At 44.4% G+C, this 22,833-nt stretch overlaps 1 protein-coding gene across 1 annotated transcript; it reads left to right on the top strand.

Annotated features, from left to right (window-relative positions):
* Positions 1-9,666: 9,666 nt before the first annotated feature.
* LOC121560261 (26S proteasome regulatory subunit 6B-like) lies at positions 9,667-21,464 on the top strand. Its single transcript, XM_041873278.2, has 10 exons — positions 9,667-9,764; positions 13,075-13,173; positions 14,663-14,849; positions 17,114-17,260; positions 17,468-17,671; positions 17,837-18,004; positions 19,814-19,890; positions 20,128-20,296; positions 20,706-20,761; positions 20,976-21,464. The coding sequence occupies exons 1-10, from the start codon at positions 9,681-9,683 to the stop codon at positions 21,087-21,089; spliced, it is 1,305 nt and encodes a 434-aa protein (XP_041729212.1). The 5' UTR covers positions 9,667-9,680; the 3' UTR covers positions 21,090-21,464.
* The last annotated feature ends 1,369 nt before the right edge of the window (positions 21,465-22,833 follow it).

The following is a 22,833-nucleotide window of genomic DNA, read 5'->3' as shown; positions in this document are numbered from 1 at the left end:
TCGGTGGGCCAGAACATAATTAGCCTATTAGCCAATAGCCTACTAGCTGCCCAGTTCAGAGCCCTACACTACACATTTAAGAACTTGTGGATGTCTTGGTGAAGTGATGTTGCTCATCATCTATGAGGCTCTGTATTAAACCTTGGTACCAGGTCCTTACTAATCAGTGTGTCTATACTGTAACTGAGATTGATTTAGTGATTCAGGTTGATAATAATTGTTGGTTTATAACATGTTTCCAATTTCTAAGTCGCTCTGGATAAGAGCGTCTGCTAAATGACTTAAATGTAAATGTATGCTGTCTCAGGTGCCAGACTTATTATGGACGGAGCGCCCCATCTACTGGGGACTGAGACAGTGCCAACCCAGTTAATACATATTGATCCCTCCAAAGCATTACACATGAATCTTAAAATAATAGACATTTAATAAATATTGATGCAGAAAGTGAATATCCAACAGAGATTGGTAATAAAAATATAGGGTTCTTTTTGAAGGTACACTACCGGTCAAACGTTTTAGAACACTAACTCATTCAAAGGTTTTTCTTTATTTTTACTATTTTCTACATTGTAGAATAATAGTGAAGACACCAAAACTATGAAATAACACATATGGAATAATGTAGTAACCAAAAAAGTGTTAAACAAATCAACATATATTTTATATTTGAGATTCTTCAAATAGCCACCCTTTGCCTTGATGATAGCTTTGCACACTCTTGGCATTCTCTCAACCAGCTTCACCTGAAATACTTTCCCAACAGTCTTGAATGAGTTCCCACATATGCTGAGCACTTGTTGGCTGCTTTTCCTTCACTCTGCGGTCTGATTCATCCCAAACCATCTCAATTTGGTTGAGTCGGGGGATTGTGGAGGCCAGGTCATCTGATGCAGCACTCCATCACTCTCCTTCTTGGTAAAATAGCCCTTACACAGCCTGGAGGTATGTTGGGTCATTGTCCTGTTGAAAAACAAATGATAGTCCCACTAAGCCCAAACCAGATGGGATGGCGTATCACTGCAGAATGCTGCGATAGCCATGCAGGTTAAGTGTGCCTTGATTTCTAAATAAATCACAGACAATGTCACCAGCAAAGCACCCCACACCATAACACCTCCTCCTCCATGCTTTACGGTGGGAACCACACATATGGAGATCATCCATTCACCCACACCACGTCTCACAAAGACACGGCGGTTGGAACCAAAAATCTCAAATTTGGACTCCAGACCAAAGGACACATTTCCACCGGTCTAATGTCCATTGCTCGTGTTTCTTGGCCCAAGCAAGTCTCTTCTTATTATTGGTGTCCTTTAGTAGTGGTTTCTTTGCAGCAATTCGACCATGAAGGCCTGATTCACACAGTCTCCTCTGAACAGTTGATGTTGAGATGTGTCTGTTACTTGAACTCAGTGAAGCATTTATTTGGGCTGCAATTTCTGAGGCTGGTAACTCTAATGAACTTATCCTCTGCAGCAGAGGTAACTCTTGGTCTTCCATTCCTGTGGCAGTCCTCATGAGAGCCAGTTTCATCATAGCGCTTGATGGTTTTTGCGACTGTACTTGAAGAAACTTTCAAAGTTCTTGAAATGTTCTGTATTGACTGACGTTCATGTCTTAAAGTAATGATGGACTGTCAATTCTCTTTGCTTATTTGAGCTGTTCTTGCCATAATATGGACTTGGTCTTTTAGCAAATATGGCTATCTTCTGTATACCCCCCTACCTTGTCACATCACAACTGATTGGCTCAAACGCATTAAGAAGGAAATAAATTCCACAAATTAACTTTTAAGAAGGCACACCTGTTAATTGAGAGAATACCAAAAGTGTGCAAAGCTGTCATCAAGGCAAAGGGAGGCTATTTGAAGAATCTCAAATATAAAATATATTTAGATTTGTTTAACACTTTTTTGGTTACTACATGATTTCATATGTGTTATTTCACAGTTTTGATGTCTTCAATATTATTCTACAATGTAGAAAATTGTAAAAAGAAAAGAAAAACCCTTCAATGAGTAGGTGTTATAAAACTTTTGACTGGTAGTGTATACTAAAATTGTCACGCCCTGGCTCTGGGGACTCTTATATGTTGAGCCAGGGTGTTAGTTTCTATGTTTAGTGTTCTATGTTTATGTTCTAGTTTATGTGTTTCTATGTTGGCCAGGGTGGTTCCCAATCAGAGACAGCTGTGGCTCGTTGTCTCTGATTGGGAACCATACTTAGGCAGCCTGTTTTGCACTTGTCATTTGGGGGATCTTGTTCCGGAGAGGTTTGTGTTTGTTAACCTTAGGACTTCACGTATCGTTTTGTTGTCTTGTATTTAAGTACTCATTAAAAGATGTACGCATATCACGCTGCGCCTTGGTCCATTGCTTACGACGATCGTGACAGAAGATCCCACCATAACAGGACGAAGCAGCGTGTCCAGGAGCAGACAGCCTGGACTTGGGAGGAGATCCTGGACGGGAAGGGATCCTGGACTTGGGAGGAAATCCAGGCCGGAATGGATCGCCGTCCGTGGGAGGAGACTGTGGAGGTGCGCCATAGAGAGGAGCAGCGGTGCCAACCGTGCCGACGTCGGACACGCAAGAGGCAACCCCAATACATTTTTTGGGGGGGGCACACGGCTTGGACGACGGGGCAGCAGGAGGCAGCTACAGGGCGAATCTGCAGAATAGGAGAGGAGGCCACCAGGTTACGGGGGCTATTGGTCATGAGGGAGCAGGAGTTAGTTGGTCAGAGGGAGGAACTACTGGAGGCGATAAGGGAGAAGGAGAGTGTAGAGGCACGGCGAGAGGAACTGGTTAGGCAGCAGAGGGAGCGGAGGTTTATGAGGAAACCCAGTCCCGCTCCTCGCACCAAGCAAGTGGTGTGTGTCACCAGTCCGGTCCGGCCCGTTCCTGATCCCCGCACTAAGTTAGTGGTGCGTGTTCCCAGTATGGCCCGACCCGTTCCTGCTTCTCGCACAAGGCCAGTGGTGTGTGTTCCCAGTACGGTCCGGCCCGTTCCTGCTCCCCGCACTAAGTTAGTGGTGCGTGTTCCCAGTACGGCCCAACCCGTTCCTGCTCCCCGCACTAAGTTAGGGGTGCGTGTTCCCAATGCACGGCCCAACCCGTTCCTGCTCCCCGCACTAAGTTAGTGGTGCGTGTTCCCAGTACGGCCCAACCCGTTCCTGCTCCCCGCACTAAGTTAGTGGTGCGTGTTCCCAGTACGGCCCAACCCGTTCCTGCTCCCCGAACTAAGTTAGTGGTGCGTGTTCCCAGTACGGCCCAACCCGTTCCTGCTCCCGCACTAAGTTAGTGGTGCGTGTTCCCAGTACGGCCCGGCCTGTTCCTGCCCCTCGCACCAACCCTGTGGTGCGCGTCGCCAGCCCGGCCTGTTCCTGCCCCTCGCACCAAGCCAGTGGTGCGCGTCACCAGCCCGGCCCGGCCTGCTCCTGCCCCTCGCACCAAGCCTGTGGTGCGCGTCGCCAGCCCGGCCCGGCCTGTTCCTGCCCCTCACACCAAGCCAGTGGTGCGCGTCGTCAGCCCGGTCCGGCCTGTTCCTGCTCCCCGCACCAAGCCAGTGGTGCGCGTCGTCAGCCCGGTCCGGCCCATTCCTGCTCCCCGCACCAAGCCAGTGGTGCGCGTCGTCAGTCCGGCACAGCCCGTGCCTGTTCCACCGGTGCCTGGTCAGGTACCGGTCAGCTGCTCCACACCGGAGCCTAAGCAATCCGCTCCACCTCCGGCGCGGCTCACTCCTGGATTGCGTCCTACCTGACCGGTCGCTCCAACCAAGTGGCGTGGCGAGAAGCTGTCTCCGCACCACGTGCTCTCACCACTGGTGTCCCCCAGGGCTCAGTTCTAGGCCCTCTCCTTTTCTCCCTATACACCAAGTCACTTGGCTCTGTCATATCCTCACATGGCCTCTTTTATCATTGCTACGCTGACGATACACAACTAATCTTCTCCTTTCCCCCTTCTGATAACCAGGTGGCGAATCGCATCTCTGCATGTCTGGCAGACATATCAGTATGGATGACGGATCACCACCTCAAGCTGAACCCTGGCAAGACGGAGCTGCTCTTCCTCCCGGGGAAGGACTGCCCGTTCCATGATCTCGCCATCACGGTTGACAACTCCGTTGTGTCCTCCTCCCAGAGTGCGAAGAGCCTTGGCGTGACCCTGGACAACACCCTGTCGTTCTCCGCTAACATCAAGGCGGTGACCCGATCCTGCAGGTTCATGCTCTACAACATTCGGAGAGTACGACCCTGCCTTACACAGGAAGCGGCACAGGTCCTAATCCAGGCACTTGTCATCTCCCGTCTGGATTACTGCAACTCGCTGTTGGCTGGGCTCCCTGCCTGTGCCATTAAACCCCTACAACTCATCCAGAATGCCGCAGCCCGTCTGGTGTTCAACCTTCCCAAGTTCTCTCACGTCACCCCCCTCCTCCGCACACTCCACTGGCTTCCAGTTGAAGCTCGCATCCGTTACAAGACCATGGTGCTTGCCTATGGAGCAGTGAGGGGAACGGCACCTCCGTACCTTCAGGCTCTGATCAGTCCCTACACCCAAACGAGGGCATTGCGTTCATCCACCTCTGGCCTGCTGGCTCCCTTCCTCTGCGGAAGCATAGTTCCCGCTCAGCCCAGTCAAAACTGTTCGCTGCTCTGGCACCCCAATGGTGGAACAAGCTCCCTCACGACGCCAGGACAGCGGAGTCACTCACCACCTTCCGGAGACATTTGAAACCCCACCTCTTTAAGGAATACCTGGGATAGGATAAAGTAATCATTTAACCCCCCCTCCCCCCAAAAAAAAAAATATATATATATATATATATATATATATTGGAAAGTGGTTATCCCACTGGCTATAGGGTGAATGCACCAATTTGTAAGTCGCTCTGGATAAGAGCGTCTGCTAAATGACGTAAATGTGCCCTTGAGCAAGGCACTTAACCCTAATTGCTCCTGTAAGTCGCTCTGGATAAGAGCGTCTGCTAAATGACTAAAATGTAAATGTAAAATGATGTCCAGTCCAGCTCCAGCCAGCGGGACCAGACCAGGGGCGCTACTGGGGGGTAGCGAGAGAGTGGTGGTCACGCCCGGAGCCGGATCCGCCTCCGAGGTGGAATGCCCACCCGGCCCCTCCCCTGTTGGGTTTAGTTGGCGCGGTCGCAGTCCGCGCCTTTGGGGGGGGGGTACTGTCACGCCCTGGCTCTGGGGACTCTTATATGTTGAGCCAGGGTGTTAGTTTCTATGTTTAGTGTTCTATGTTTATGTTCTAGTTTATGTGTTTCTATGTTGGCCAGGGTGGTTCCCAATCAGAGACAGCTGTGGCTCGTTGTCTCTGATTGGGAACCATACTTAGGCAGCCTGTTTTGCACTTGTCATTTGGGGGATCTTGTTCCGGAGAGGTTTGTGTTTGTTAACCTTAGGACTTCACGTATCGTTTTGTTGTCTTGTATTTAAGTACTCATTAAAAGATGTACGCATATCACGCTGCGCCTTGGTCCATTGCTTACGACGATCGTGACAAAAATGAAAACAATGTCTTCCAATATGGAGAAAGTTATCATGGGGGGAGGGGGGGCATCTTACCCCATGTTACCCTATGTAAGAGTTCTTCAATTTTCCTACTCACATTAATTCACACAGTAATACAAATGTTACACCATTGTACCTACCTAGACCATAATGTGATGGCTTGAATATTTTCTTCTCGCATTGTTTATTCCATGACATTTCCAGCAGCATAACAAGACCATCTCTAGTTATGTAATTGACTGTCTGCTCCTCTGACCTCAGTCCCAATAATCCGTCATGACATTTCTCTAATGCAGCCGTTCTGATTCTATTTATTCTATTTCAGCCTTTTTATTACTCACCCTCCAATTTAGGATGCAACCATTTAGCTACTCACCGAGCTGGAGGACATCCCCATGGCAATGGGGGTCCATTTCCTTTTTAATATTTAGTATGCAGCATCAGTGAAAAGCACTATGCTGTGCATTTAGAAATGTGTTCTGGGAATTGATGAGGGGTAAATGACCAACAAATGTTGAAAGGCAAACATTTTGCTGTAGAGAGGGATAGGGGAGACCAGAGCACAAAGTAGCGCGAGGTCAGTTGTAACAGCCAAATTACTCAAATTAGAAACCACTTAGAAAGCTTTTATTCGATGTGCTAATGCTTTGGTAGTGTCTCTACATGAGACATGAGTTTTATTATTGACCTGTGAAATATTCTCCATGTACTGTATCTAAAGATATCATTTTATCAGTAAGGTGTGGTCTTTTGATATACAGTGAGGGAAAAAAGTATTTGATCCCCTGCTGATTTTGTACGTTTGCCCACTGACAAAGAAATGATCAGTCTATAATTTTAATGGTAGGTTTATTTGAACAGTGAGAGACAGAATAACAACAAAATAATCCAGAAAAACGCATGTCAAAAATGTTATAAATTGATTTGCATTTTAATGAGGGAAATAAGTATTTGATCCCTCTCAATCAGAAAGATTTCTGGCTCCCAGGTGTCTTTTATACAGGTAACGAGCTGAGAATAGGAGCACACTCTTAAAGGGAGTGCTCCTAATCTCAGCTTGTTACCTGTATAAAAGACACCTGTCCACAGAAGCAATCAATCAATCAGATTCCAAGCTCTCCACCATGGCCAAGACCAAAGAGCTCTCCAAGGATGTCAGGGACAAGATTGTAGACCAACACAAGGCTGGAATGGGCTACAAGACCATCGCCAAGTAGCTTGGTGAGAAGGTGACAACAGTTGGTGCGATTATTCGCAAATGGAAGAAACACAAAAGAACTGTCAATCTCCCTCAGCCTGGGGCTCCATGCAAGTTCTCACCTCGTAGAGTTGCAATGATCATGAGAACGGTGAGGAATCAGCCCAGAACTACACGGGAGGATCTTGTCAATGATCTCAAGGCAGCTGGGACCATAGTCACCAAGAAAACAATTGGTAACACACTATGCCGTGAAGGACTGAAATCCTGCAGCGCCCGCAAGGTCCCCCTGCTCAAGAAAGCACATATACATGCCCATCTGAAGTTTGCCAATGAACATCTGAATAATTCAGAGGAGAACTGGGTGAAAGTGTTGTGGTCAGATGAGACCAAAATGGAGCTCTTTGGCATCAACTCAACTCGCCGTGTTTGGAGGAGGAGGAATGCTGCCTATGACCCCAAGAACACCATCCCCACCGTCAAACATGGAGGTGGAAACATTATGCTTTGGGGGTGTTTTTCTGCTAAGGGGACAGGACAACTTCACCGCATCAAAGGGACGATTGACGGGGCCATGTACCGTCAAATCTTGGGTGAGAACCTCCTTCCCTCAGCCAGGGCATTGAAACTGGGTCGTGGATGGGTATTCCAGCATAACAATGACCCAAAACACACGGCCAAGGCAACAAAGGAGTGGCTCAAGAAGAAGTATATTAAGGTCCTGGAGTGGCCTAGCCAGTCTCCAGACCTTAATCCCATAGAAAATCTGTGGAGGGAGCTGAAGGTTCGAGTTGCCAAACGTCAGCCTCGAAACCTTAATGACTTGGAGAATATCTGCAAAGAGGAGTGGGACAAAATCCCTCCTGGGGCCAACTACAAGAAACGTCTGACCTCTGTGATTGCCAACAAGGGTTTTGCCACCAAGTACTAAGTCATGTTTTGCAGAGGGGTCAAATACTTATTTCCCTCATTAAAATGCAAATCAATTTATAACATTTTTGACATGCGTTTTTCTGGATTTTTTGGTTGTTATTCTGTCTCTCACTGTTCAAAGAAACCTACCATTAAATTTATAGACTGATCATTTCTTTGTCAGTGGGCAAACGTACAAAATCAGCAGGGGATCAAATACTTTTTTCCCTCACTGTAATTGATGACAATTATTATTATTGTGTTTTTAGTATAGGCTCCTATCTTGATGTCGATACACATAAAATATGAATATTCGTCAATGGTTGACATTGCACTTTATTTATTGATTGCATGTTTGGATTTCTGTGACTAAATGTCCATAAAATGTATTTGTGACTTTACAAGTTAGCCACTCAATCTTATTTTTTTATTTTTATTATTGTTAATATTACTATTATTCATAATAAAATACATTGGACAGGAAACTGTGAAGGAACATTTTATGTTTGTGCTTTTCTAATAACCAATTCGACTGGGTTCATGCAAGTGAATGATTGAGCTTGCCTGGGAGGAATCCTCACTATCAGTATAATGCAATTTGGCAGTATGCCCAGAAAATTGGTTTGAGATCTGAAAGGGGTGTCTCAGTTTCAAGGTCTCAGCTTGGAGACAAGAAGCCCTGTGAGGTATTGGTCGGTCACATGCATGAACCAAAAGTTAATGATGAATTAATCATGAATAATTAATAATGTAAATCATGCAAATATATCTTGTCTGTGTAAGCAGTACATAAGAGAACTAACGGGACTGCCCCGACGGAGCTCCTGACAGACGTGTACTACTTGGTGCATTAAGTTTGTTGGAATCTCTCCAGGTTGCTGATAATAAAGAATGATTCATTTAATATTGACTTAGAATGTCCCTGTGTTGAATTTCCACAACAAGCCTTAAAACCCTAGAAGGTTATTTGAGAAAGGTTCCTCAGGGAAAAGGTTCCACCGGTGTTGCAATCTGAGGAACCCCTAAAGGTGCCTCCGGGAACCTTTTCATTTTAGAGACCTCAAACTCAACTCTGGAACTCGAAGCCAATTCTATTGCATTGTTTTCATTGTTCCCCTCATATCAGGGACTGATTTAGACCTGGGACACCAGATGTGTGCAATTAATTATCAGGTATAACAGAAAACCAGCAGGATCCGGACCTTGTAGGGATCCGGTCCGCTGTTTAGTGTATACTGTTTGCTCAATTAAGTTTGATAACTAAAAGACTAATTGCGGGCCTTTCCAACTGTAAGCAATGAGATTTAAAATAATCCAGAGTTTATTTATTTTAAAGAAGCTAATGATCCTCTGTGGCCAAATCATGCTTTCTGGTGTAGTTGCCTATTTTGAATGATTTTATTTATTTCTGTATAGACAGGAGTAGGCTAATTAGGCTATGTAATTCTGGAAATTTAAATACAATTTTCTTTAGGGGAAGCTTAGTCTATGGGGGACAGTGCTCCACTATGTATTAAATCCCTCGAAAACAACTGAATGTTATTGTGTTAGATTTGGTATCAAGCATATTTTTTAAAGCTGTGGACAGACTTGAAATACAAGACAAAAATAAAAAACTATGCAACAGAGGACAGATGCAACAGACTAGGTGTGAAAGGTGCAGCAGCAATAGAGTCATACAGTCTATTATTGCCACCAGCTAACTGACAGGAAATCCACAAACCTCACCTAACCTATTGAAAGTCACTGTCAACATCCTTTTCCCAACTGTTCTGCACATAAAACTAGGATTCTGCAAAAGAGAGCATGAGCAGTCATTCACCTGCTGTCCATCATATCTATCATCATCAGTATTCATCTTATTCATAGTGATGTAATTGTGCTTGCTTACTACATCAGATGGAGGCAAGGTTTTGAAAACAAATTACTCAGAATAACATACAACATTTTATTTGTGGCGCAATCTCTCCATTAATTTGCATTTGTTGATAACACTTGTCTACAGAAACTTCATTACCCATGACTCACACAAATGTCACTTGGGTCCTTACGTAGAACGTCACATGATAGGGAATTCAACATGGAGGACATTGGAGTAACTGTTGAAAGAATTCAGGTATGATTCATTTTGACCCGGTACATCTTAACGCCGTTTCATCGTTGTTTTTGATTATACGAAACTTTAAAAAGTATAGACAATTTAAAACGTACTATCTTTAATCTAAAGTGTTCTTTGAATACATTTAATTCGTCCGTCATCCAAGTAAACGTGCCAATTCATTCACGGCACTGTAAATGCTCTGTCATGCAAGCTAACATTAGCTAGCAAGTTAGGCAATTTTAGCTAGTTAGCTAAACGTTTGCATATTGGTGTGGCTACGTAGCTATTTATGTTGTGAGTGTAGTACTGGTAAGCTTGGAGCTACAACGTCAACAAAATAACACAAAAAGTCAACGGCCGGCGGTTAAGGTTAGCTAGCTAGTTAACAAGTCAGATAACAACCGAATGAAACGCTACTTAACGAGCTAGCGAAGTAGTTAACTAGCTAGCGAGAAATTCGATTGGATATGACTGAGCCTAATGTTAACATGAACTTTTTCTAAATGGCTTATTATTGAAATTCTTAGCCAAGACAGAATTCTGCTACCTACCGCAGTAACGTACTTATCCAACGGAACAGCACTGAAACAATGTCGTGGATTTAAATATCTGCCAATCCACGTCTCACATTTTCTATCGGTCATCACTCACCCAGCATTAGGCAAGGAACAAGCTAGCTAACAACACAACAAACAGCACGTTTTATTTAACCTTTATTTAACTAGGCAAGTCAGTTAAGAACACATTATTGTTTACAATGACGGCCTACCCAAAGGCCTCCTGCGGGGACGGGGGAATAAAAATATAGGACAAGAGAGACCTAACAACATAGCATTGCAGCAACAACACATGACAACAACATGGTAGCAACACAACATGGTACAAACATTATTGGGCACAGACAACAGCACCAAGGCAAGAAGGTAGAGACAACAATACATTACGCGAAGCAGCCAAAACGGTCAGTAAGAGTGTCCATGATTGAGTCTTTAAATGAAGAGATGGTGATAAAACTGTCCAGTTTGAGTGTTTTTGCAGCTCTTTCCACCAGTCGCTAACTGCAGTGAACTGAAAAGAGGAGCGACCCAGGGATGTGTGTGCTTTGGGGGCCTTTAACAGAATGTGACTGGCAGAACGGGTGTTGTATGTGGAGGATGAGGACTGCAGTAGGTATCTCAGATAGGGGGGAGTGAGGCCTAAGAGGGTTTTATAAATAAGCTTCAACCAGTGGGTCTTGCGACGGGTATACAGAGATGACCAGTTTACAGAGGAGTATATAGTGCAGTGATGTGTCCTATAAGGAGCATTGGTGGCAAATCTGATGGCTGAATGATAAAGAGCACCCTTACCTGACTATCTATAAATTACGTCTCCGTAATCTAGCATGGGTAGGATGGTCATCTGAATCAGGGTTAGCTTGGCAGCTGTGGTGAAAGAGGAGCGATTACGATAGAGGAAACCAAGTCTAGATTTAACCTTAACCTGCAGCTTTGATATGTGCTGAGAGGACGACAGTGTACCATCTAGCCATACTCCCAAGTACTTGTATGACTACCTCAAGCTCTAAACCCTCAGAGGTAGTAATTACATCGGTGGGGAGAGGGGCATTCTTCTTACCAAACCACACCAAACCACTGTGCCTAAGAACACTAAGATAACCTGCCTAAATGACTACTGACCCGTAGCACTCACGTCTGTAGCCATGAAGTGCTTTGAAATGCTGGTCATGGCTCACATCAACACCATTATCCTAGAAACCATAGACCCACTCCAATTTGCATACCACCCCAACATATCCACAGATGATGCAATCTCTATTGTACTCCACACTGCCCTTTCCCACCTGGACAAAAGGAACACTTACGTGAGAATGCTATTCATTGACTACAGCTCAGTGTTAAACACCATAGTGCCCTCAAAGCTCATCACTAAGCTAAGGACCCTGGGACTAAACACCTCCCTCTGCAACTGGATCCTGGACTTCCTCATGGGCCGCCCCCAGGTGGTAAGGGTAGGTAACAACACATCTGCCACGCTGATCCTCAACACAGGGGCCCCTCAGGGGTGTGTGCTCAGTCCCCTCCTGTACTCCCTGTTCACCCATGACTGCATGGCCAGGCACAACTCCAACACCATCATTAAGTTTGCCGACGACACAACAGTGGTAGGCCTGATCACCAACAATGATGAGACAGCCTATAGGGAGGAGGTCAGAGACCTGGCCGTGTGGTGCCAGGATAACAACCTCTCCCTCAACGTGATCAAGACAAAGGAAATGATTGTGGACTACAGGAAAAAATTGAGGACTGAGCACGCCCCCATTCTCATCGACGGGGCTGTAGTGGAACAGGTTGAGAGCTTCAAGTTCCTTGGTGTCCACATCACCAACAAACTATCATGGTCCAAACACACCAAGACAGTCGTGAAGAGGGCACGACAAAGCCTATTCCCCCTCAGGAGACTGAAAAGATTTGGCATGGGTCCTCAGATCCTCAAAAAGTTCTACAGCTACACCATCGAGAGCATCCTGACTGGTTGGATCACCGCCTGGTATGGCAACTGCTCGGCCTCCGACTGCAAGGTACTACAGAGGGTAGTGCGTACAGCCCAGTACATCACTGGGGCCAAGCTTCCTGCCATCCATGACCACTATACCAGGCGGTGTCAGAGGAAGGCCCTACAAATTATCAAAGACTCCAGCCACCCTAGTCATAGACTGTTCTCTCTGCTACCGTACGGCAAGCGGTACCAGAGCGCCAAGTCTAGGTCCAAAAGGCTCCTTAACAGCTTCTACCCCCAAGCAATAACAGCTAATCATGGCTACCCGGACAATTTGCATTGCCCCCACCCCAACCCCCTCTTTTACGCTGCTGCTACTCTGTTTATTATTTATGCATAGTCACTTTAACTCTACCCACATGTACATATTACCTCAGTTACTTTGACAAACCGGTGCCCCCGCACATTGACTCTGTACTGGTACCCCTGTATATATCCTCCCTACTGTTATTTTATTTTACTGCTGCTCTTTAGTTATTTGCTATTTGTTATTGTTGGTGAAGGGCTTGTAAGCATTTCACTGTAATGTCTACACCTGTTGTATTCGGTTCATGTGGCAAATAAGATTTGATTTGACCTTTGTTTTGGAGATGTTCAGAACAAGGTTAAGGGCAGAGAAAGCTTGTTAGGACACTAAGAAAGCTTTGTTGTAGAGCGTTTAACACAAAATTAACGTTAACACTAGCTACAGAGTTTTCACAGGTTTGGGGTTATGCTCACAACGTAGAATTTGTGTAAATGTTTGTGTTGTCTTATGTCTACACAGGACGAAGTGCCTGCCATGCTGAACTCACGACCCCAGACAGGGCTTTCTTTCCTGGCCCCAGAACCAGAAGATCTTGAAGACCTTTACAGCAGATACAAGGTCTGTACTGGGAACATCTTCTGTATGTCTGTGCTTGAGGTCTATTTCTGTCAGCACAACAAGAAAAGCAATTTTAAAAACGTACAGGCCCTTTCTGTGATTTCTTCAATCACAGTAAAGATGTTAACTATTACAGTGCCCAGAGAAAGTATTCACACAGACTTTTTCCACATTTTGTTGTTAGAGCCTGAATTTAAAATGGATGAAATTGAGATTTTTTGGTCACTGGCCTACACCCAATACCCCATAATGTCAAAGTGGAATTATGTGTTTCGTTTTTAAATTTTTTAAACAAATTAATTAAAAATGAAATGCTGAAATGTCTTGAGTCAATAAGTATTCAACCCCTTTGTTATGGCAAGCCTAAATACGTTCTGAAGTAAAGATTTGCTTAACAAGTCACATAATACGTTTAATGGACTCGCTCTCTGTGCAATAATAGTGTTTAATATGATTTCTGAATGACTACCTCATTTTTGTACCCCACAGACAAGTATCTGTAAGGTCCCTCAGTCGGACAGTGAATTTCAAACACAGATTCAACCACAAAGACCAGGGAGGTTTTACAATGCCTCACACAGAAGTGCACCTATTGGTAGATGGGAAGAAAAAATCCCTTTGACCATGGTGAAGTTATTAATTACACTTTAGATGGTGTATCAATACACCCAGCCACTACAAAGGTACAGGCGTCCTTTCTTGCCGGAGAGGAAAGAAACCGCTCAGGGATTTCACCATGAGGCCAAGGGTGACTTTAAAGTAATTACAGAGTTAAATGGCTGTGATAGGAGAACTGAGGATGGATCAACAATGTTGTTATTACTACACAATACTAACCTAATTGACAGAGTGAAAAGAAGAACGCCTGTACAGAATACATATATTCCAAAGCATTCATCATGTTTGCAACAAGGCACTGAAGTAATACTACAAAAAATGTGGCAAAGCAATTAACTTTTGCCTGAATACAAAGTGTTATGTTTGGGGCAAATACAACACAGTACCACTCTGTATTTTCAAGCATAGTGGTGGCTGCATCATGTTATGGGTATGCTTGTAATCGTGAAGGACTGGAGCTAAGCACAGGCAAAATCCTAGAGGAATACCTCGTTCAGTCTGTTTTCCACCAGACACTGGGAGATTAATTCGCCTTTCAGCAGGACCATAACCTTACCCAGAAAGACTCGCTGCCTAATGTGCTTCTACAAAGTATTGACTTAAGCGTGTGAATACTTATGTAAGTGTGATATTTCTGTATTTCATTTTCAGTAAATTTGCTAAAATTTCCCTTTGTCATTATGGGGCTATGTAGGTAGATTGGTGAGAAAAAACATACATTTAATACATTTTTAATTCAGGCTGTAACACAACAAAATGTGGAACAAGTCAAGGGGTTTGAATACTTTCTGAAGGCACTATATCACCATGATTCATCAATAAACATACATTCTCCATGACACCTTTCCCACCCTCCCCTTCACTATTATAGAAGCTGCAGCAGGAGCTGGAGTTTCTGGAGGTGCAGGAGGAGTACATTAAAGATGAACAGAAGAACCTGAAGAAGGAGTTCCTCCACGCCCAAGAGGAGGTGAAGAGGATACAGAGTATCCCCCTGGTCATCGGCCAGTTCCTGGAGGCTGTGGACCAAAACACAGCCATCGTGGGCTCCACCACAGGTAGTTTTTACACTCTTGTCTGTCCTCACATAGTGTAGGTAAGCCTCTGGTAGTCGGCACCAGAGACTGGAGACTTTAATCCCATACGTTCCTTTAGAGTGGTAGCTTCTGACTGTACACTATAGTTTCTAGAGAACAACCGATAATCGGCTGTGTTGATATATCAGGCCGATATCGGCCCTTCTCTATCGGCATTGCCGATAGTCCCGCTACATAGCAAAACTGCTGCTATGCCAGCTGCCACTCACCGCCTGAGCCACGAGCACTGCACAATGCCGATGAATATCAAGCTGGGTAAATCATCAGCAGCGGCAAGCTAGCTCATCCTCCAACAGAAAGGTGCAGTATTGAGAAACAGATGAATTGACACAGTGACCAAAATCGCAGATGTGCTTCCCTAAGACGGTTTGTGACAGTTTGTGCAGAAATTCTTCGGTTGTGTAAACCCACAGTTTCATCAGCTGTCCGGGTGGCTGGTCTCAGACGATGCCGCAGGTGAAGAAGCCGAATGTGGAGGTCCTGGGCTGGCGTGGTTACACGTGGTCTGCGGTTGTGAGGCCGGTTAGACATACTGGCAAATTCTCTAAAACGGCGTTCAAGGCTGCTTATGGTGAAATGAACATTCAATTCTCTGGCAACAGCTCTGGTGGACATTCCTGCAGTCAGCAAGCCAATTGCACGCTCCCTCAACTTGAGACATTTGTGGCATTGTGCTGCATTTTTTAGTGGCCTTTTATTTTCCCCAGCACAAGATGCACCTGTGTAATGATATATTTGATATTTTACATTTTAGTAGATGCTCTTATCCAGAGCGACTTAGGAGCACATCAACAGATTTTTCACCTAGTCGGCTCGGGGATTAGAACCAGCGGCCTTTCGGTTACTGGCACAACGTTCTTAACCACTAAGCTACCTGCCGCCAGTATTTTAATCAGTTTCTTGATATGCCACACTTGTCAGGTGGATAGATTATCTTGGCAAATGATAAATGCTCACTAACAGGGATGTAAACAAATTTGTGCACACATTTGAGAGAAATAAGCTTTTTGTGCGTATGGAACATTTCTGGGATATTTTATTTCAACCCATGAAACATGGGACCAACACTTTACATGTTGCGTTATATATTTTTGTTCAGTGTAGTTATCATAGTAGCAGTAAACAGCAGCAAGTGATATGAGCATTGGGGAGATGTGAAAGGGAGCGGAGTTACAGCCTTGTTCTATCCAATTGTAGCAGTAGAATAATAATAATAATAATAATAATAATAATAATAATAATAATATGCCATTTAGCAGACGCTTTTATCCAAAGCGACTTACAGTCATGCGTGCATACATTTTTTGTGTATGGGTGGTCCCGGGGATCGAACCCACTACCTTGGCGTTACAAGCGCCGTGCTCTACCAGCTGAGCTACAGAGGACCATCAAGTTACAACCCGCCCATTTCTTGATAAATAGCTGAGCTAGCCAATTGAGTTGTTTATAATTTCAGCTTGGCAGCTGAAAAAAAATACTAGTTGACAAAAGACAAATACTAGTTTCATAAGCATCCGTGATCACAAATGTACGTTGGAACCATTTGCATTGAATAATGTTATTTTATATTTTCAAACTAACAGCAGTGCCTATATGATGTCCTTCCATACAGGCGTGACATGCTGGAGTGATGCTTCTATGCAAATGTTGTTGATCAGTAGGCTAATATACTGTAAGTCCCAAATGAAGGGCAAACAGATTGTCATCTGTAGCACCATAGACTCCACTGATCAGCCAAAACAAACTCAATAACTCAATGCATGCACACACTCCTATTGAATATGGATTCACCTGTATTGTGAGTATGCCTATGACATCTTAATTGACCCAGTTTATCAAGAGATTTTCCCATTCAAATACAATTATAATTATATTGTTATTTAGTTAGACTGGTAAAAATGAAGTCAAATTTATTGTTTGATTTTTAAATTGATGCATTAATGCGTACATGTCTGTCTTTGGGAAATGTTTTGATATTGTATATCTGCCTAAAATATCATCCATCTTCCTTCTTTAACCCCCCAAAAAAATCCATATAGGTCATTCTCTAATAGCCACACTCCCATAAGCTCCCATATTTTGCACTGTAACACCAATGCCTCATTCTTACTGTATAGGCAAAACATGTCTCTAATATTCCCTAATGACATTTCCCCCTCTCTTTCCCTGTGCCACCCTCTTTCTCTGATTCTGTCTCTGTCCACCCTCTCCTCTCCCTGACTCAGGCTCTAACTACTATGTGCGTATCCTAAGCACCATTGACAGAGAGCTGCTGAAGCCCAATGCGTCGGTGGCACTGCACAAGCACAGCAATGCCCTGGTGGATGTGCTCCCCCCAGAGGCTGACAGCAGCATCATGATGCTTACATCAGGTACACATGCACACTATTCTACCCCCTGGTATACATATCCCTTTGTAATACATGTTGCGCAGTCATGAGTGGAACAAACATGCATTCATGCGTGCTTACATACGTTGCATGCATATTCCACTCATTGATACCTTATCACTTGGAGTGCAGCTCCTCTCCTCTGTGTTATGTTGTTATAGCATTATTTTCTTGTATCTCTCCTTGCAGACCAAAAGCCAGATGTGATGTATGCTGACATCGGAGGGATGGATATCCAGAAGCAGGAAGTGAGGGAAGCAGTGGAGCTTCCACTCACACACTTTGAACTCTACAAACAGATTGGCATTGACCCGCCAAGGGGGGTTCTGATGTACGGGCCTCCTGGCTGTGGGAAGACCATGCTGGCCAAGGCTGTGGCTCACCACACTACAGGTAGGCCATTCACCATGTTCACCATTATCTATAGGATGCACTGGTGCTAACATGATTAGGCTATATTGTCATTTTCTTGCAGCAAATAATTGTAATCATGCTACCATATCAGTATTTGGTTATTTTCTGACTCTCGGTCTCTCTCTCTGTCGCTCTCTCTCTCAGCTGCGTTTATCCGCGTGGTAGGCTCTGAGTTTGTGCAGAAGTACCTGGGCGAGGGCCCCCGCATGGTGCGTGACGTCTTCCGGCTGGCCAAGGAAAACGCCCCTGCCATCATCTTCATCGACGAGATCGATGCCATCGCTACCAAGCGTTTTGACGCACAGACCGGAGGTATGAGCCATTGTGTACCTTTTAGAATTAGCTGCACTTCAGAATAGGCTATGTAATGGACTGGTCACTCTTTAATCTCTAGTATTGCACATAGTAGCCAAACCCAGTAAGACATGCAAAATAGAGCAGATTTACAGATTGGCATTCCTGATATCAAATGTCTCCACCTGTGATCTTCAGGGTTCACACAAGGTGATTGAGGTGCTTAAAGTACTTGAATTTGGCACTCTGAAGTTCAAGTACTGGAATGCCTTGAAAATCAGACATTTTCTCAAGTTGGTACTTGAAAAGTACTTGAATTAAAATTAGAGGAGAACAGATAATCAAATATGTTTATGAAAAATATTATAAAAATGTATTGGTCTTGCGAATTAATTTCCAGGCAGACTACAGAGTTTTATTTCCTCACGTGTTTCGCACTGTGGTTGCCGTTCTGGTGGCCGTTCAAGTGCCGTTTTCCTCACACAGCCCACCCGCCCTTCTCCCGACTGGCGACACTAAAGCTGACTTATCGTAGCTATTAAGTAGTAGATTCCCAAATGCCCAATAAAAACAGTCATTAAGCTGGAATTGTGTACATTTTACATTTTTGTCATTTAGCAGACGCTCTTATCCAGAGTGACTTACAGTTAGTGAGTGCATACATTTTCATACTGCCCCCCCGTGGGAAACAAACCCACAACCCTGGCGTTGCAAGCGCCATGCTCTACCAATTGGTAGTAATGTGAATAGGAAATGTGTGTTCACCAGTAGGCATCTCCCAAAACTCTCCTCATCACTACTCAAATTACAAAATCATCAGTACTGACTTACCACTTATGTAGTGAAACAATTTATTATTGATGAGTGCTAAGTAATTATTACTTTTTTATGAGGTTGTGGCGATATACTGCCATCTGGCGGCGACTAGAAACAATTACATAAAATGAACTGGACCTTGAAAATATATTTTAGTGCTTGAAAAAGTACTTGAAAGTCCTTGAATTTGACTTGCCACTGTCTGTACGAACCCTGGGTCTTGTCATGCCAACACACATTTGAGCTGTTTACATTGCAGTATTTCAATCAAACAATGTTAAAATCAGCCTCAACTAAGCAGGTGAAACATGTTTCCGTAATGGCCCCCTAGTTGCTGTGAGTGTTAGCTAGGATATGATTTATCCTTGGCCCAGATGGAGACACAAGGACACAACAGCTCCCTGGTCTGTCAGCTTCTCTAAAGCAATGGGAAAATAAATAACTATCACATTTTGTTTTGACTGCCACCACCATAGAGTTGGATAAGTTTAAGGTCAGGGTAGTTGCAGTTAACATTTTTTTTTACATTTTAGTCATTTAGCAGACGCTCTTATCCAGAGCGACTTACAGTTAGTGAATACATAATTTTTTTTTATACTTCCCCCCCCCCCCGTGGAAATCAAACCCACAACCCTTGCGTTGCAAACGCCATGCTCTATCAACTGAGCTACATCCCTGCCGGCCATTCCCTCCCCTACACTGGACGACGCTGGGCCAATTGTGCGCCGCCCCATGGGTCTCCCGGTCGCGGCCGGCTACGACAGATATCAGGAATCGGAAGTTGCCCACAAAACAGAACTACTTGTAAAGATGTCGGTTAATTTCATTGTTTAAAGCGTCCAGGCGAACAGATTCATAGATATCCACAATAGAGACCAACTTAATTGTGACCGTAGTATCTTGAGTGGGATTGATTATTAGGACTGAAAATAAGACTAAGCTGTTATTAGTGTGGTTGAACCCTGACATTGGTAATCCCTCATTGTATTCTCTCCTTCCCTTCCCAAACAGCTGACAGGGAGGTTCAGAGGATTCTGCTGGAGCTTCTCAACCAAATGGATGGCTTTGACCAGACCGTCAACGTCAAGGTGAGCGAAGTGTGAGAGCGCTGTGGGCTTCGCCTCTGTGACATACTGTCTCTAGGGCTTATTGTAGGCAGCTAACCTGTAACTTTGTGTGTCACATTGAGAATAGGTAAAAAATGTAGTCACACTTAAGCTAATCCTATAGTGAGTGATTTACTAATATGGGTCTCAAAGCTTCCGGTTAAGCCTTTGTCATGTGACTTCCTGCCTCTCTGACCCACCTGTTTGTTCCCTCGTCAGGTGATCATGGCCACCAACAGGGCCGACACCCTGGACCCCGCCCTCCTGCGTCCGGGCCGTCTGGACAGAAAGATTGAGTTCCCCCTGCCTGACCGCCGGCAGAAACGCCTGGTCTTCTCCACCATCACCAGCAAGATGAACCTCTCTGAGGAGGTGGATCTAGAGGACTGTATCCTTATTATACCCTACCTACAACAGTGTCTCATGACGTGTGTGTTTGTGTTAATTGGTGCAGGTCTGTATTGGATTCACTTTTTATCAATGTGTCTCAAGAAAAAAGCAGCATCATGCAATCTTTTCCTGCTCAGAACAAAGCACAGGAGCACTAATCCTATTCTGTGTCCGGTTCATTGAGTGTGCTTCATCAAATATTTACCTCCTTAAATACCGCTCTGATCTAGTACAATAGTCTCATTAAAGGTCAAATGAACCATGACTTTAGTACTCCAACTGAATGCCTTTGTAAAGTCTAATGCACTTCCCCATACCTTTCTTTGGTTGCTAAGTAACCGAAAGAACACTAAATTGTTCAGTGTCGTATGAGTTTTTATTTGCAGTTGTCCTTAACCAGTGTGTAGATGTTGCCAGACCAGACAAGATCTCCGGAGCAGACATCAACTCTATCTGCCAGGAGGTGAGTGTGACCCCGGGCTGTTCAGATGGGATTCTACCATGGGGGGTCAAACTACTCAAAAGACTCAATGTCAAAGAGTAGCAAGTTATTGCGTTCGCTAACTCTTGTTCCAAAGATAACTAAATATCCTCTGTTACATCACCTGTTGTCGGTGTGAGAACTGGAAACTCTCTCTGATAGATGTGCTTATAATTCTTTAATTCCTCTCACTCAGGCTGGCATGCTGGCTGTCCGTGAAAATAGGTACATCGTCCTGGCCAAGGACTTTGAGAAGGCCTACAAGACTGTTATCAAGAAGGACGAGCAGGAGCATGAGTTCTACAAGTAGAAAGTAACCTCTCCCCCCCTCTCCCTGAAAAAAGAAAAGGCATTCAGACACAAGTTTTGTTTGATTAATGTGCGTTTGTGTCTACTACCGTGTCGATTTGTGGTTTGCCAGACTCTGACTAACATTGACCTTGGACTGAATTTTGCTTAATTTACTAAAGGCCCATCGTCAACTCAGGGGCTGTGATTCCAACCTTGAACACACACACACACATAGTGAATGGAGTGTCTTTTGATGTGCTCTGCAGGTTCTTAAGTATGTTTTACTTGACTGTAGCTAGTATAATGGCAGAGTTTGTACCTGTAATGTACTCCCTGATAAAACAGTACTCTAAAAAACATTAAAGAAGTTTTCCATAAAAATGTAAGAAAAGTATGCATAGTCTGTCTTTATTTTTCACGTGGACTGAAATATATTGGTTTAAAATCTAGTGATGTGACAAGACAAACACACTAACATGCCCAGGGTCATCTGCAGTGGTATCCATACATTTGATAGATAAACTGACTGTTGGTCATAGATCCTCTACTCTCGCTTGGCGTTCCGTTCCTAGTCAGTCTAGACAGGCAGGCACCACTGTTGCGGGGTCCTCCGTAAGAGGGGACATGGCGGCGTCTCTCCCTCCCTCTTTCCCTCTCTCTCTCTCCCTCCCTCTTTCCCTCTCTCTCTCCCTCCCTCTTTCCCTCTCTCTCTCTCCCTCCCTCTTTCCCTCTCTCTCTCTCCCTCCCTCTTTCCCTCTCTCTCTCCCTCCCTCTTTCCCCCTCCCTCTTTCCCTCTCTCTCTCTCTCCCCCTCCCTCTTTCCCTCTCTTGGTCTGCCCATGAGTCAAAGCAGTTCAACCTCAGGTTGAAGTTCAGCCTTACACCACAAGGGGGAGAAAGGCTTTATGTTAGTCAGTCAAGCTCTCTGGAGATAGACATTTACTATCAAGGGCAAGATTGTGGTTTAGAAAGTAAAAGGCCCCTCTTATGGTATATCTATTGGAATGGTACCTACTTGTGTCCCAATGGGAAACTGTTGGGCAGGTGGTCAGTGATGGGGTCAAAGTAGTTGGTGTAGAGGGGCATGGTTGCAGACTCCAGGTCCTGTGACATCTTGGCAAAGATTGGTCCCAGGTCATGGTTTGGTAGCATCCTTTGACCAGTGCAGAGACTGCGCCACATTGCTGACACTACAGCATCCAGGGTGGAATGGGTCTTCCAGGGGTGGAACGGAGGAAGGTGAGGTCGAAGTTGGGACATTCTGAAGAAAGCTTTGGACAACCAAATTAAAATGTCTGTGTGATCACTAATAGGCCATAACTATTTATGTGTCTGTAACTGTACAGTTTCAGAGGATCAATCCATCACCTTAAAGTGGCATGTAGTTATTTGTCAGATTATAGAAATATATTTAGTTTAGGTATGTTAGTGATCACGAAAAAGCAATTCATTTTGGTAACCGCTTCACTACCTTTGTTTAACTCCTGCCAGTGGACCAGTAACTTTCCCTACATTGAACAACTACCCAATCCCATAATGTTGAATACTGAAGTATTGAGTGGAAAAATAATTCCTTACCTTTTAAATATGTTTTGTGGTGAAATATGGCAAAAAGTCAGTACTTTGGCTTTGACTGCAATTTGTTTACACTTGATTTCCCAACAGAGATGAGTGATGCACCATTCTAGAACACATCTACTACAATATAATACTTTATTTTCTCCCAGCTTGGGTGTGCCATTTGGTATAAAATCTATATTTTAT

Source organism: Coregonus clupeaformis, unplaced genomic scaffold, assembly GCF_020615455.1.
Source record: "Coregonus clupeaformis isolate EN_2021a unplaced genomic scaffold, ASM2061545v1 scaf0366, whole genome shotgun sequence".
NCBI classification, from domain to species: Eukaryota; Metazoa; Chordata; class Actinopteri; order Salmoniformes; family Salmonidae; genus Coregonus; species Coregonus clupeaformis.
This window is presented reverse-complemented; position numbering and strand designations above follow the sequence as displayed.

What these genes read in the sequence shown, in the direction of transcription:
- LOC121560261 (XM_041873278.2), top strand. Translation starts at nt 9,681, where the DNA reads ATGTCACTTGGGTCCTTACGTAGAACGTCACATGATAGGGAATTCAAC. An exon ending in ACCTTTACAGCAGATACAAG is followed by an intron (nt 13,174 to 14,662) that starts GTCTGTACTGGG and finishes TCACTATTATAG; the next exon opens with AAGCTGCAGCAGGAGCTGGA. An exon ending in TCAACTCTATCTGCCAGGAG is followed by an intron (nt 20,762 to 20,975) that starts GTGAGTGTGACC and finishes CCTCTCACTCAG; the next exon opens with GCTGGCATGCTGGCTGTCCG.